This window comes from Alligator mississippiensis, chromosome 3, assembly GCF_030867095.1.
Source record: "Alligator mississippiensis isolate rAllMis1 chromosome 3, rAllMis1, whole genome shotgun sequence".
Taxonomy (NCBI): domain Eukaryota; kingdom Metazoa; phylum Chordata; order Crocodylia; family Alligatoridae; genus Alligator; species Alligator mississippiensis.
Window position 1 is genome coordinate 175,170,320 of NC_081826.1, and position 13,209 is coordinate 175,183,528.

At 44.1% G+C, this 13,209-nt stretch overlaps 1 protein-coding gene across 2 annotated transcripts; it reads right to left on the bottom strand.

Moving 5' to 3' along the window:
• Positions 1–3,805: 3,805 nt before the first annotated feature.
• DMRTA1 (DMRT like family A1) lies at positions 3,806–11,642 on the bottom strand. 2 transcript variants are annotated; one of them, XM_059724656.1, is made up of 2 exons: positions 11,254–11,642; positions 3,806–6,727 (listed from the first exon to the last, which is right to left on the bottom strand). In XM_059724656.1, the coding sequence occupies exons 1-2, from the start codon at positions 11,558–11,560 to the stop codon at positions 5,892–5,894; spliced, it is 1,143 nt and encodes a 380-aa protein (XP_059580639.1). In that variant the 5' UTR covers positions 11,561–11,642; the 3' UTR covers positions 3,806–5,891. The 2 variants fall into 2 exon arrangements, with proteins under 2 accessions (XP_059580639.1, XP_006268224.1); XM_006268162.4 differs by having other exon boundaries at positions 3,806–6,730; positions 11,254–11,641.
• Positions 11,643–13,209: the final 1,567 nt, after the last annotated feature.

A 13,209-nucleotide genomic window follows, 5' to 3' on the forward strand; every position in this document is an offset into this window, starting at 1 on the left:
TTCCAAATCTATAGAGAGAGCTTTGAATTGAGCTGGGCCTTTTTACTGGTCTCCTGATTCTATTTGGATTCAGAGATTTGGCTGCCAAATTGGGTTTAATCTCCGCTGAATCGAATCAGCACCTGAAGCTTTGCACAGCTCTAGTAACTGAAATCAGTGGGAATCTAGCACCTAAAGACCCTTAAAAACCTGGTCCTTATTGACAAATGTAAAGAAAAAGAAGATGGGAGGCAAGAAGGAAAATAGATAAGAGTAAATCCTGTAGGACAATTGATGATACATCAGGGGCGGGCAATTATTTTGGGCAGCGGGCCACTTAGTGAGTTTTGGCAAGCCATCAAGGGCCGCATGATAGGCAGCCTGGGGCAGATAAATATTAATTTTCTAAATTTTTTAGGGGCCCCATGGGCCAGATAGAATGGCCTGGTGGGTCACATTCGGGCCCTGGGCCGCATTTTGCCTGCAGCTGTGATACATGCATTTTAAAACTACTAGGGCTGTGTGAAGCTTTGGGTGCTGATCCGATTCGGAGGAGATTCAGCCTGATTTGGCAGCTGAATCTCCCAATCCAAATCGAATTGGGAAACCAATAAAAGGTCCGAATCGAAGCTATCCAAAACGATTCAGAAAAGATTTGGAGAGCTTTGGAGATTCAGGCAGTCCCCACTCGCCACCACAGGGAACTGGACCCGGACTCCGTGCAGGTAAGTAGGGGGCAGGGGACCATGTGGGGGACCCCCATCAGGCCCCATCCCCTGTCTTCTCCCCCCAGCCCCTCTGAGCGTCCCCCGAGCCTCAACAACTCCCCCAGCCCTGTCAATGGCTGCCTTCCCCGGCCCTAGCATCCCAGTGCTTAAAAAAAAAAAGCCCCGCATTCACTGGCTGCTGCCAGGCAGGGGAGCAATCCCCACTGCTCTCCACAGCTCCATGCTGCGTGGGGGGCTCTGCCATGAGCCCCCTCCCGATGTACCAGCTCCATCAATGGCTGCCCTGCCTGGCCCCAGCTCCTTTTTAAAAAAAAAAGGCCCACACTCATCAGCTGCTGCAGTGGACATTGGGACTCCTGGGGGCTTCTGGCAGAGCCCCCACACGCAGCGTGGCAAATACTAGCCACTTCACACAGGCCTAAAAACTACTTCTATGTTTCACTACCATCCGAGCTAGGTATTTTCTTGTCTGCCTTCAATAAGGAACTTCTCATTCTTCTTATACCTGTTAAAATCAATAACAGTGATGCATACCTGTCAAGGGGAACATCAACTGCAGACCTAGATAATATTTTGCTAGAGAATCAAATAACAAATTTCTCACAGTGTAATTTCAGAACCTGTTTTAAACCATGTTCTATGAACAGTGCAGTCAACGGGTATGATAATCAGACTGTGCCATTAAATAAATCACTAAATTCTAAATTCAAAGTATTACTTTTATTTTTCCATTTTAAAAAACGAAGTATAACAAACCTCATAGCAAGTGTGCAATTCTCATGGTTACTTTCACCCTCCTCATAAGTTCTTTTCGAAACCACTCCCTGCCCCTAGCCCAGTGACTTTTAAAAATATGAGTTTAGTTTCACAACACTCTTTAACTATCTGTGAAGAATAGCTAAAATGTATGAGCAAGTGCGACTTCTGAAGCATTATACATCCCTGGATTATTTAACACTGACATAACCCCTTTAACTGATAGATCTTAAGAGTACTCAATAGATAAAGTACCAGTATCTATTTTTCTAAGGTGGGAACAGACTATGACCTAGCTGAGCAAAGTGTGCGCATAAATTTCACTTAGTCAGTGAGTATTCAGGAAAATACTTAAGTGCATTCTCAAAGTTAAGCCTAAGCATCATTAAGTATGTACTCAGGTTCTTCGTTGAATCAGGGTCAGGCTGTGAAACTGCTTTCCAAGCTCCATTTTGCAGAAAATATACCAAGATAGAGCTAACGGGGGGAGAAAAGGGGTGGCAAGGAGGGTTGGGTCTGTCCTATTGTATTGGAGGAAACAAAACTAAATAAGAAGGGGGGGGGGGGGGAGATCAAACAAACTATATCCTAGGAACACACAGCAATTACCGTATTTACCTGAATCCAAGATTACTTCAACTTTAACATGCCCCCCCCCAACCCCAGCATTAGTTTCTATACATGGAAAAAGGTTAAATTTTCCATATAATCTAATTAGTGGAAGGTTGTCTTAAATTGATCCCCTCCCCTCCACCCCTCAATGCTGTGGTAGGGAAAGCAGTGGGGGGGAAGGCAGGGGCAAAGGGGCCAGACCCATGCCCCTTCCCCCCCGCAATACTTCTCTCACCTGCTGCTGCCTGCTCCCTGCCACACACCTGCCCCCACTGCCTGCCCGTTTCTGTGCCTGCACCCCACCCCTTATATCCCCCCGTCTGTCCCCCACTCCCTGCCTCCCCCACCCCTTGCACCCTATGCCTGCTCCCTGGCCCACCCCCACTTACCTTCTGCTGCAGCTCTGCTCTTCCAGGGTACTCAGCAGTAGCATGGTCCCAACCCAGGCCAGACAAGAAGCAGCAGCAACAGCTCCTGACTGGGCAGAGTCAGAACTGGAGGGACCTGAGCTAGAACAGAAGGTAGAGGGGACAGCTGGAGGCAACGGAGTTAGGGGTGGAAGGCCAGCTGCATGTGGGAGGCAAGCACAGGCACAAGGGGCAGGCTACAGGTTCCCCGCCTCTCCAGTCTCCTCTGCACTCCCCTCAGCTGCACACTCCCCCAAACAAGCTCTTCCAGCCGGAGCCGAGTGGCAGCTCAGCTCTGGTTTCAGGCCAGGACCTGGAGCCAAATCTGGAGCTGAGCTGCTGCCTTGCCCTGGGCTGGTACTTGAATCCAAGATAAGACTTCCTCCCCCCGCCCCCGCCCCCCATCCTGACTGGGGGGAAAAAGCCTGTCTTGGATTCAAGTAAATGCAGTACTTGAAAGAAACAGTTTCACCAAGGAAAAGAGGCTTTGTCCAAGCTTTGAACAAAGCCTGACTTGTGTCCATGGAAGTGGATTTAAATAAGTATAAATTCTAAGGCAGAAAGGATAAGACTTCAAGCAGGGCTTTTTGAAATAACCTGTCTTCAGTACTTCTGCACAAAAGGCTGGGATCTTTGGTTTGCAAGAAAATAATTTTTCACAATTACAGTGCTGTTTTGATGAGAAGTCTACCCTTTCTTCCAAAACAGCCATAAAAACTGCACTCTTATAAGCTGACCCCACAAATAAACAGGCCCCCAATAGTCTTGACTTGTGTACTTTCAGTTTTCATGCAATAAAAATACCAAGTCACATTTTTTTCAATGAGGTTGTTATCTTGGTATTATTAATGAATTTAACACTTTGTATCCTTTCCTCGTTTATGTGATTCTCCTGTGGGATTGTGAATAAGCATTTTACAGGCTTTATCTGTAGTTACTTAGTCAGGGAAAACCGATTTATCTTAAAATTGAACCTGAAAACATGGGGTCAGCTTATATGTAGGGTCAACTCATAACTGGAGCAACAGTTTATCTAGGGACAATCATAAACAACAATAGCAATAACATCATTTGGCAAACTAATCTTGGCATTTAGGCTGCAATTCAGGAAAGCACTTGAGCACATGCTTATATTTACCCCCCAAAAGATGCATGCTTAAAAACCATTCTAAATAGTGATGTTTCTCTAAGTCAGGGACTTAATGAAATCAAATGAAGTAGGAATATCTACTGAAACTTCAGAGTAAATTAACACTAAAAGTCTGATAAATCCTGCTGTATGCTGGTGCCAACAATAAAAACATTGCACACTTTGCTAAAATATATAATTATTCAGATCATATAATTTAACAAGCCAGTTCTCCATAAAGTTAGTTTTAAAAGATGCTTATTCTTTAACCCCTGATGTTTGACTTAAAGAAAATGTAGTTCTCTCAGACAAATGACCATATAATCAGACTCAAAGATTGTTCTGTTTTCTAGATGCTGACCAATTAAATACTACCTACAAAGCAAGCCTATTTTAGTTGCTATCAACAGCAACAAAAAAATTGTTCTTCAAGACCTCCTCTCCTATGGCTCTAACTCAGCAATTGTTCATGCAGGTGTCTGGCTTTATCCACATGAGTTGTGCCAATGAAGTCAACAAGATTTCTCATGAATACAAAGCAAAGCATGTGCACAGGTTTTTGCAGGACTGAGAGCCTAAATATCAAATATGAGCACAATTCAAATTACTCTGGGACCCAGTCCTCCTTATGCCCTGGAAAGGATCCAACTCAAGTCCCTGGGACTTTACACAGAAGTAGAGAAAAGGTTTAACCATTTGTGTCTCAGTAGTAATCAGGCTCCTTGTTCCACATACTCCCTATACTATTTAAACAGAAGCTTTCCCAAATTCATGTTGGAATAATAAAAAGGTCATTTAAAAGATTTTTAAAACTAACTCTTTATGAACTAAAATGCTAATTTATTTTCCTACCACTATGAAACTGCAATAAATAAAATAGCCAGGAGATGGCGCTCACTTACTTTGACTTAGTTGTGAATTGGCTTTAGATAAACCATGAACAGAGTCTACAAAACTAAAACTTAAAAGAAACTCATAAAAAGTTTTACATGCTGTTGTTATTTAATACAATTTCATAAATGAAAAATGCATAATGCAAGACATCCAAAATATAGTTCAAAGGATGTGTTCTATTAAGTGTATCATAAGCCCTGATCTTTACACATTCAAAACCTTGAAATAGACACATCTCTTTGAGCTGGCCCAAAGTTTTTTTAAGAACTGGTATGTCTACATGTTCAGTAATGTGCTTTTGCTGCTGCACATTAAATTTAGTACCTCTAATGTGCAGTACTAAAAAAATGCACATTAGGCTGCACTTAGGTGCAGTAATGTAGGTGCATGCTTTTTTAGTAACACTGAATGTTAAGTAGCTTGTTTAATGTGCACTAGTTTTTTGACATGACACTTTAATGCACAGTCAAATAAGCTACTATGCATTAAAGCACATTTGTAGATGCACAAAGTGATGCCTAAATTAGGCTCCTACATCCTTATTTAAGCCCTAATAATGCACAAGTTTGACCTTCTACCTTAAGATCCCCATATAGTGTAATGGAACTATGCTGATTTAACATAACTGAGAATTTCAGTAAGGTTATTCTCCCTGAATTAAGAACACACTTGTATTTTTGCTGTGTCAGGACTGTAGACCCATAAAGACAGTCTGATTTTTAAAACTGCTAACTATCCAAGAGCTTTTATTTACTTCTGCAAGAAGTTTTGAGAACAAGATGCTAATTTCACTGACTATTCAAGAACCTATGTTTATGGACCCATTCTGAAAGTCTTGGGCTTAGACTTGAAAGAAATACAAAGAAATTTAAGTAAGCAAAGTTGGACAAATATTTTTGAAGATGGAGGGGATTAATAAAGGCTACAATGTATTAGATTGTCTTTATATTTAAAAAAAATCCAACCCTATATTTCTGTTCACAAAACAAAGGTACCCTTGTTATTGCTTCACTTACTAAAACAGTTGAAAACAGCATAGAAACTACATGTGTATGTATAATAATTTCCAGTTTTAAAATCAGTGTTAATTTTTAGAACTCTTCACATCAGAAACTCTGGATGGAAAAAATACACAATTTAAATTATTTCCTTTTTTGCTCAAAAATGTCAGTGTTTCAAGTAATTCTACAACAAAATTAAGCAAGTCACATTCAAAAGGTATAGAAAGCCTTTTTTAACATAAACAGTAAGTCTCTCTCATTTGAAATTGACTTCTCTCTTTCGACTGTGGGATTATAGCTTCCTCTGATGCTGGATATACATGTCCAAGTGACAGCTACCTGCTTTTGGAAATATATCTTTGTGAATGGGAATACATTAGAGGCACTACTTGTTTTCCTGATTTGGTCTAGAATAAATTCCACTGCTAGGGACTAACTCTTTACTTAAAAAGTAAGAAGTATCCTTGATCATTCCTGAAAAGGGGTAGTCCACAGCTGAGTAAAGAGGGAAAGCTGGAACTAACCCAGATGCTAAGTAAGGTGATATAAATCCTGGGAGCCCTCTCCCAGGAGCTGAATATGCCAGCCTTAGAGGGCTGATCCCCAGTCTAGGGCCTACGCCATACAGATTTGTTTCACTTCTAAACAAAGGAGGACTAGTCTGAAGAGGAGAGAAAGCTGATTTATTGCCAAATCCTCCAACACCTAACCCAGCTAAACTCAAACTAGACGCTCTCTGTAAAGCACTGAGTGCAGACCTGGATGGGCTTGCACTGATGTCTTCTTTATGCTCTTTCCCATTCAAGATGTGCTCTATGGCTTGGACGACGTCTCCTTTGCTGAACTGCAAAATGTTTTCCAGCCTGTTTCGTTTATAACTGGGGAAGACCTTGGTTAGAATGTCAAGAGGGTCTCTTGGTCTAGACCCAGCAGTAGGAGGGCTGGAACTAAAGGCAGTAACATCCTTGGACCATTCACTTTCGTTTCCTGATTCCATATCTGAAGAAGAGGGGGATCCTGAGCTGTCTGCAGTTTCCAGCTGCTCCTCAGGACCAGGGGACTGAACTCTCTCTTCCTTTTCTGAAATGTCGCGGCAGGGTGGCTTCTCTCTGTAGTTTCCGCTAGCTCCCGCAGATTTAGAAGATCTTAGCAGAGGAGGATGCAGTATGGGCATGGGACCTTCTGGTCGGGCACGGTACAGGTCATATTTCTGTGCCTTCTCTTCTGGGGAAAATAAATAAATAAATTAGTCTAAAGGTCATCAACTAAACTTCTAGAGCCTTGTAGAAAGGTAGCAAAATTCCCACACAGTATATAAAGCTCTTCCAAAGAGCAGATCTAGAGTGGGAAGTGCCAACTTTTGTCAAGTAGATGCTAAAACTCACATTGACTTCACCAGAGCCAGAATTTACTCCCATCTTCAAATCAGTGATACTATCCTTAAGATTATGGGCTAAAAAGGGACAACCTAAAATTAAAAAAAAAAACCTGCACCTTCACACTAAAAATATCAAAAGGAAATAGCAGCCTCCTGCCCCCAACTCTCCAGAAACTCCTGTGCTGGAAAAAAAGCATTCACTTCCCTGGACTGAGACAAGCTTACGCCAAGATGAGTCTCCCACATTTATTTAGAATTATATCAGCTAATTTTAGTGAGGAAACAGAAGTTTGTAATTTTTTTTTATCCTGGTTAGCAATGTCGACTCTGAGTTGATTTCTATTACTGTGAGTTGATTTCTATTACTTCTCATTCATCATCAATAGGATTATTTAGTACATACAGATTATTACATTACATTATTTATTACATAGGATTATTTATTACATGCAGATTTTCACTGAAAGACACCATATTTGTTTAGTCCTACTTGTCTGGGGGAGAAAATTTAGGAACAAAACTTTTGCTATTTTGGGTGTAATTTTCCTCTACTTGTTTACAAATGAAATGGAGATTTTCAAGATGGATCAGGCAAAAGTTTTATTCTTCAAACTTTTCCAAATACTTCCCTCCTACCACTTCAGTGCTTAAGTTTGTGAACAAAAAGAAAAACAACTAATTTAAAAAAAGACAGAGGGCAGTTGGTCCTCAGAGGAACAGGTTTTCCAAACTGTCGTTTTTTAGCTGAGTGACAGACAATAAGTGATGCCAGCCCAATAGCAAATCCTTGAAGGTGTAGGGCTCTTTAAATTGACCAAGCAAAAATTTGCTGAAATATGCATTTTCTAGTAAATTTTTCACATGGCATTTCCATACATCTTGCATAAATCTGGGGCCTAATTCTGCATGCCTCTCCTCCCGTTTACAGACAGCTTGCAGGGCTAGGTCTTAAATAAGGTCCTATTTGTACCTCTGGACCGTCACAAACTGACACTTTAACAACACATTCCCACAGACTTAACTGGGAGTTTGCATGAATCTGATCACAGGGTAGGAGTTTAAGAGATCCACATCTGCCTTGTTTTAAAGTTATCATTGTGAGAGACACTGAATTTTTGTGACACATAATAATAACTCTTACTGCCAGTAATAAATATCTCTATATATCCTTCCTTTGCCTCTAGCCTGAATGCATGTTCTTACTGTATATAATTTCCCCACCCAAAAGCTTCACTTCTGATTTTAATTTTACCTAAATCACAAACACAACACTTAAAATATGTGATTTCTCACAGGCACAAGCCAAAGCAAAAATTTGCAGATAGGTAGAGAACACCAAGTCAAACTTAAAAGGCAACAATTCAAGGCTCCCATAAAAGCTCAAGGTAATACTGTTTTGTTTTGTTTTTTTCCCCATTATGGGAGTGGGGGAGGGGAACAATTAATATGGGACATGGCCAGGGCACATGCCCATGGGGGTAGACACTTTTGCCTGCACAGATCATTTGATGGCACTGAAGCTTCATATGGCAGAGAGGTCCGTCTTGTATATACATTGATTTGTAGGCCTTGGACTTTAAAGGTTATTTTAAAAGAAACTACCACAATAAAGTCATTGCAACATGCATGCAACAATGAAAACTCTTTCAAATTGCACAATCTTGACTTTTGTTCTCCCCTCCCCTAGTTTTTCACTGCTAAAGATTTTACAATATCCTACATGTTATTTTATGCAGTCCTGAACGGTCACGTTCTGCCCTTGCTCAAGTCAGTAAGAGTTTCACCATTGTCCTAATTCTCTCTCTTTCATATGACATTTTAGGATTACAATGTTCATACAACATTCATAGATTAATATCTAAATTTGATAGACATTCAGCTGCTTCAAGGGGGTAGCTGCATAGATTGATTTTAGATTGCCATTAAATGATCTAATTGGGCAATCGTTCACAATGTGTTGCACCATCTTAAAAATCGCACCACAATTGTAACCCAGACTCTACTGCCTTTAGTGATGCTAACTCAGCTTTTGGAACCTGAGCCTTTCCAGGATGAGAGACCAAACCAATTTAACTGAAAGTTCTCCCAACTATACGCATGCCAACTTTCCTAACACTTAGCTGCTGAAGTAGTCCCGTGAGCCTTAACTGGACTTCTCCATTAAATAAAAGTCTGTAAGATCAGGCTCAACATTTTAAACAATATAATGCACCAAAATTAGCAGGAGCAAGTTATACCTGAACAAACACAAAAAAAACAAAAATAAAAACACCACGTACTTTTTCAAATCATCAGAATGCCAACTGTCAGCTACCTAACAAATGTGACCTTGGCTTAAAGAAATTCAGCTAGCACCGTTTTTTATTTCATTTCTCAAAGCTGCATTGTATTGCACTGCACTGTTAACCCATTACTTACCATACTTTGTATGCAGATGTTGCACATGCATTATTATGCAAGATCCTGCAACTGCTTAACAGTGAAGTTTTATTCAGTGTTCTACCCACATACAAAACCATAGACATTTTTTAATACACGTTTTACTCTGCAGCAGGTTTACTGAGGTCAATGGAAGTATGTGAGAGCTTGAGACAAAGGGGACACTTGTTTGTAACACTGGAGCCATATACAATAAATCTAGTCTCTAACTTACCCACGTAATATTAAAGTGGCTGATAGCATTTTATTATTATGCCTATTACTGATAATAAATGATGAGGATAATAGAGGTAGTTAGCCCTTAGTAAGACAGCACAGTAGACACTAAGTGAAAAAAAAAAATCAATAGGTCTTCATGAAACAGTCCCAAATGTATGTGTCCCTACCCTCACTTGACAGAGAGGTACCTAGCCACATCTATCTAAAGCAGGGGCGGGCAATTATTTTGGCAATTATTTTGGGCAGAGAGCCACTTACTGAGTTTTGGCAAGCCATTGAGGGCTGCGTGACAGGCAGCCAGGGGCAGATAAATATTAATTTTTTAAAAATTTTAGGAGCCCCACGAGCTGGATAGAATGGCCCAGCGGGCCACATCTGGGCCACAGGCTGCATACCCTGATCTAAAGGAAAGCAGAAGGCAGGAAAGGGGTACTTTACAGCAGCGATTCTCAACCAGGGCCCCAAGCCATCTTGAAGTGCCTTGAGATCCTTTCAAGGGTACTACACAAGCTGAGCACTGTTAAGTGTGCCAACACCATACCCACGAGAGACTCCCAGAGCTGACACAACATGATGGCTCCCCACACCACAGAGCCCTGCCCAGTTGCACTCTCCCCAAGTTCTCTGCCACATGGAAACAGTGCTGCTATTTTTCCAGGGTCAAAAAAGAGTGAAAAGCCAAAAGCTTAAAGAGTTAGGAACTGCTGCTTTGGAGAGGAGGCAAACTGGGGGAGAGGCATGAGCTCCAGGGGCCTGTCTTTTCAACCAAGATCAAAAGCATTAATAGTGGGCAGAAAACAAATTAAATCACAGAATCATAGAAAATCAGGGCTGAAAGGGCCCTCAGGAACTCAGCTAGTCCAGTGGTTCTCAACCTTTTTTGTACCAGAACCCACTTGTAAATGTTGATGGACAGTCCCAACCCAGTACCCCTCACTCCAGAACCTCTGTCCCACGCTCCCAGCCCTGCAGTCTGTGGGGTGGTGGGTGCCCCAAGCAGCCCCTCTGCCAGCCTGCAAAGGAAAAGCCACAGCTTCCCACATTTTTCTCCTTTAACAGAGAATCCATTTTTAAGTTTGCTCCTAACCCTTTCATAATTTCTTGTAACCCAGGGGTTGACAAATGCAGATTAGTCCAACCCCCCTGCTCTAAGCAAGGCCATCCCCATCTAGCTCATGCCACCCAAAGCCTTATCTAGCAGGGTCTTCACAACCTCCAAGGATGGAGATCCCACCTCTCTGGGTAGCATGTCCCAGTGCTCCTAGTGAAAGAGGTCTCCCTAATATCCAACCTAGACCTCCGCTGTTGCAACCTGAGCCTACTGCTGCTTGTTCTGTCACCTGTACCCAGGTTGTAATGGTACTGGTCCAGAGGCAAACGGAAGCAAAACTTGTAGCAGAGTTGACATCTTTTAGCTGGCCCAATAAAGGATATCTTTGTTATTTACGTCTTTTATTTATATCTTTTACCTAATGTAATCTCTGCTACGACTTCCGATTCCTTTTGTTCTGTCACCTGCCACCAGAGCCCAGCGTGGCTCCAGGTCAGGTCCCTGCCTCTCTCACCCGAAGACTAACAACAACGAGGACAACAACGCTGCTGCTGACGTCACAACTGGCTAGAACGGAACGGAAGGCTGGCCCGCGTGCAGCGCGCGGACACTGCGGGATCCCCCGCGCCCACAGCCGCCCGCTGCCTGCCCCGCTCGCACCTCGGCTCCCCCGCCAGGGCTCCCCGCGGCCCAGCGCCAGCCCCACGCCTGGGCCGCGGGCGTCGCTCTCCTCCTGCGCCTGCTGCCGCCGCAGCGCCACCTGCGCCGCCATGACCCGCTGGCGCTCGGCGATGAGGGCGCACTTGGCGCAGCGGCAGTCCCGCCAGCGGCACAGGCGCTTATGGCCCTTGAGCGCCGACACGGCGCCGTGGTTGCGGCAGCGCGCACACTTGGGCGTCCGCCCGGGCCCCGCGGGGCGCAGCAGCAGGCCGGCGGGCCGTAGGAAGGGGGGGGCACCCGCCTGCATGCCGCCTCAGAGAGCCCTGCCGTGTGGCACTCGCCGGCTCCGCGCCGGGAGGTCGTGCTCCGCCGGCCGCCACGCCCCGAGGGGGAGGCGGGGCAGGGCGCCGGGGCGGAGACAGTTCCCCTGGGCGGGAGCAGGGCGGCGGGGTGCTGCTGGAGACAGGAGGGGGCGCCCCCTTCCCCCTTTCATGCATTCCAGGGTTGGAAGGGAGCTGGGGGGGGGGCATCCAGGCCAAGCCGCTGCCTGAGGCAGCACCAAACCCATGGAAACCATCCCAAAGGTGCCCGGGGTGTGACCCAGCGGGTGTCAGCGCCTCAAGGTGCTCCGAAGTCCTTAGGAGGGTGCCTGCCCGTAGGTGTGAGGAGATAAGTGAAGTGTAAGGAGATAAAGCCCGGTTTGGGTTTGGGTTTGGGCTTGTCCCTGCCTGGATCATCCTCCACCCGGGTACAGCTAAGCCCCTTGGTAAAGCAGGCAGCACTGAAATGTCTCCATTTGGTTTGAAAATGCACCACTCAAGTCACCGCAGTTATAGAGTGGTGTCTCTGGGCCAATGGTGAGTGCATCCAGGCCAGAAAAGGTTGAGAATCACTGGTTTAAGCTCTTAGCAAAGCTACACAGACACTACGCTGGGGCCAGCAACAGTTTTGGGCAGAGTGCCAAAAATACCCACAACCTCAACTTGTGTAAGATGTTGGTGTTCCAGGGGATTACAGCAGGAGAGCTGCAAAGGGGTCCAATCCTTATTGTGGCAGTGCAGCCTGGGCCCATCCCCCACTGTCCACCCCAAGGCACACATGCCAAACAAAATGTCTTTGCATGCCATACTCTGGCAATCATGCCAGGGGTTGCTTACACCTGCACTACACCATCAATCCAGACACACCACCAGAGATGGGTTGTCTGTGTTGGGTATCAAGGTGTTTTTACCTCGCTTTCTACCCTACAGACCATTAGGTGCTTGGGGGGCAAAGTGGGGTGGAGATCAAACCACAACCAGGTGGCTCCTCCCTACACAAATACTCTTCCCAACAGCCAGAAGACAACACACCTAGGAAAATGAGTAAATACATAACAATGCTGCAGCACTGATGCTCAACCAAACCTGCCATGGCCTATGCTGTCTTGATATCCTTTCTAGGGTGCCACATGGTGCTGCACAGTGTTAGGTGTGCAAACACGATTCACAAGCTAAACCCAGAAACAGGGATCCATGGTACTTAAACCATTCTGCCCTATTATGGGCTTTCTGAGCTCTTGACAACAGAAAAACTATATATATTTTTTAGTTGTTAAAAAAAAGAGTGAAAACTAAAAGCTGGTATTTTCCACAGGGTGCCTTGAGTCTAACGAGGGGAGTCCGAAATGATTGGGAACCCCTGTATTAGTGGTGATGGTCCAGGAATTATGTGAGAAGCTAGGATTTTTTGGGGAGCGATATCTTTTATTGGACAATTGCACAAAAGTTAGACAAGCTTTAGAATGCAATGAAGAATGCCTTTCATTTGAAAGCTTGTCTAACTGTTCCAATCATGCAGATAGTCCAATGAAAGATATAGTGCCACAAAAAATCCTTGCCTCTTACATGGATACTGTTCTTCACAGAAGATTTCACTTTCATCCTGTTATACATTCCTGGATTCAAGTTGATATTC

Excerpts from the sequence above, each read along its gene's own strand:
- DMRTA1 (XM_006268162.4), bottom strand. The coding sequence starts at position 11,560 with ATGCAGGCGGGTGCCCCCCCCTTCCTACGGCCCGCCGGCCTGCTGCTG. Across the intron at positions 6,731-11,253 it reads GCCCTGGCGGGGGAGCCGAG|AAGAGAAGGCACAGAAATAT; the intron begins GTGCGAGCGGGG and ends TATTTTCCCCAG.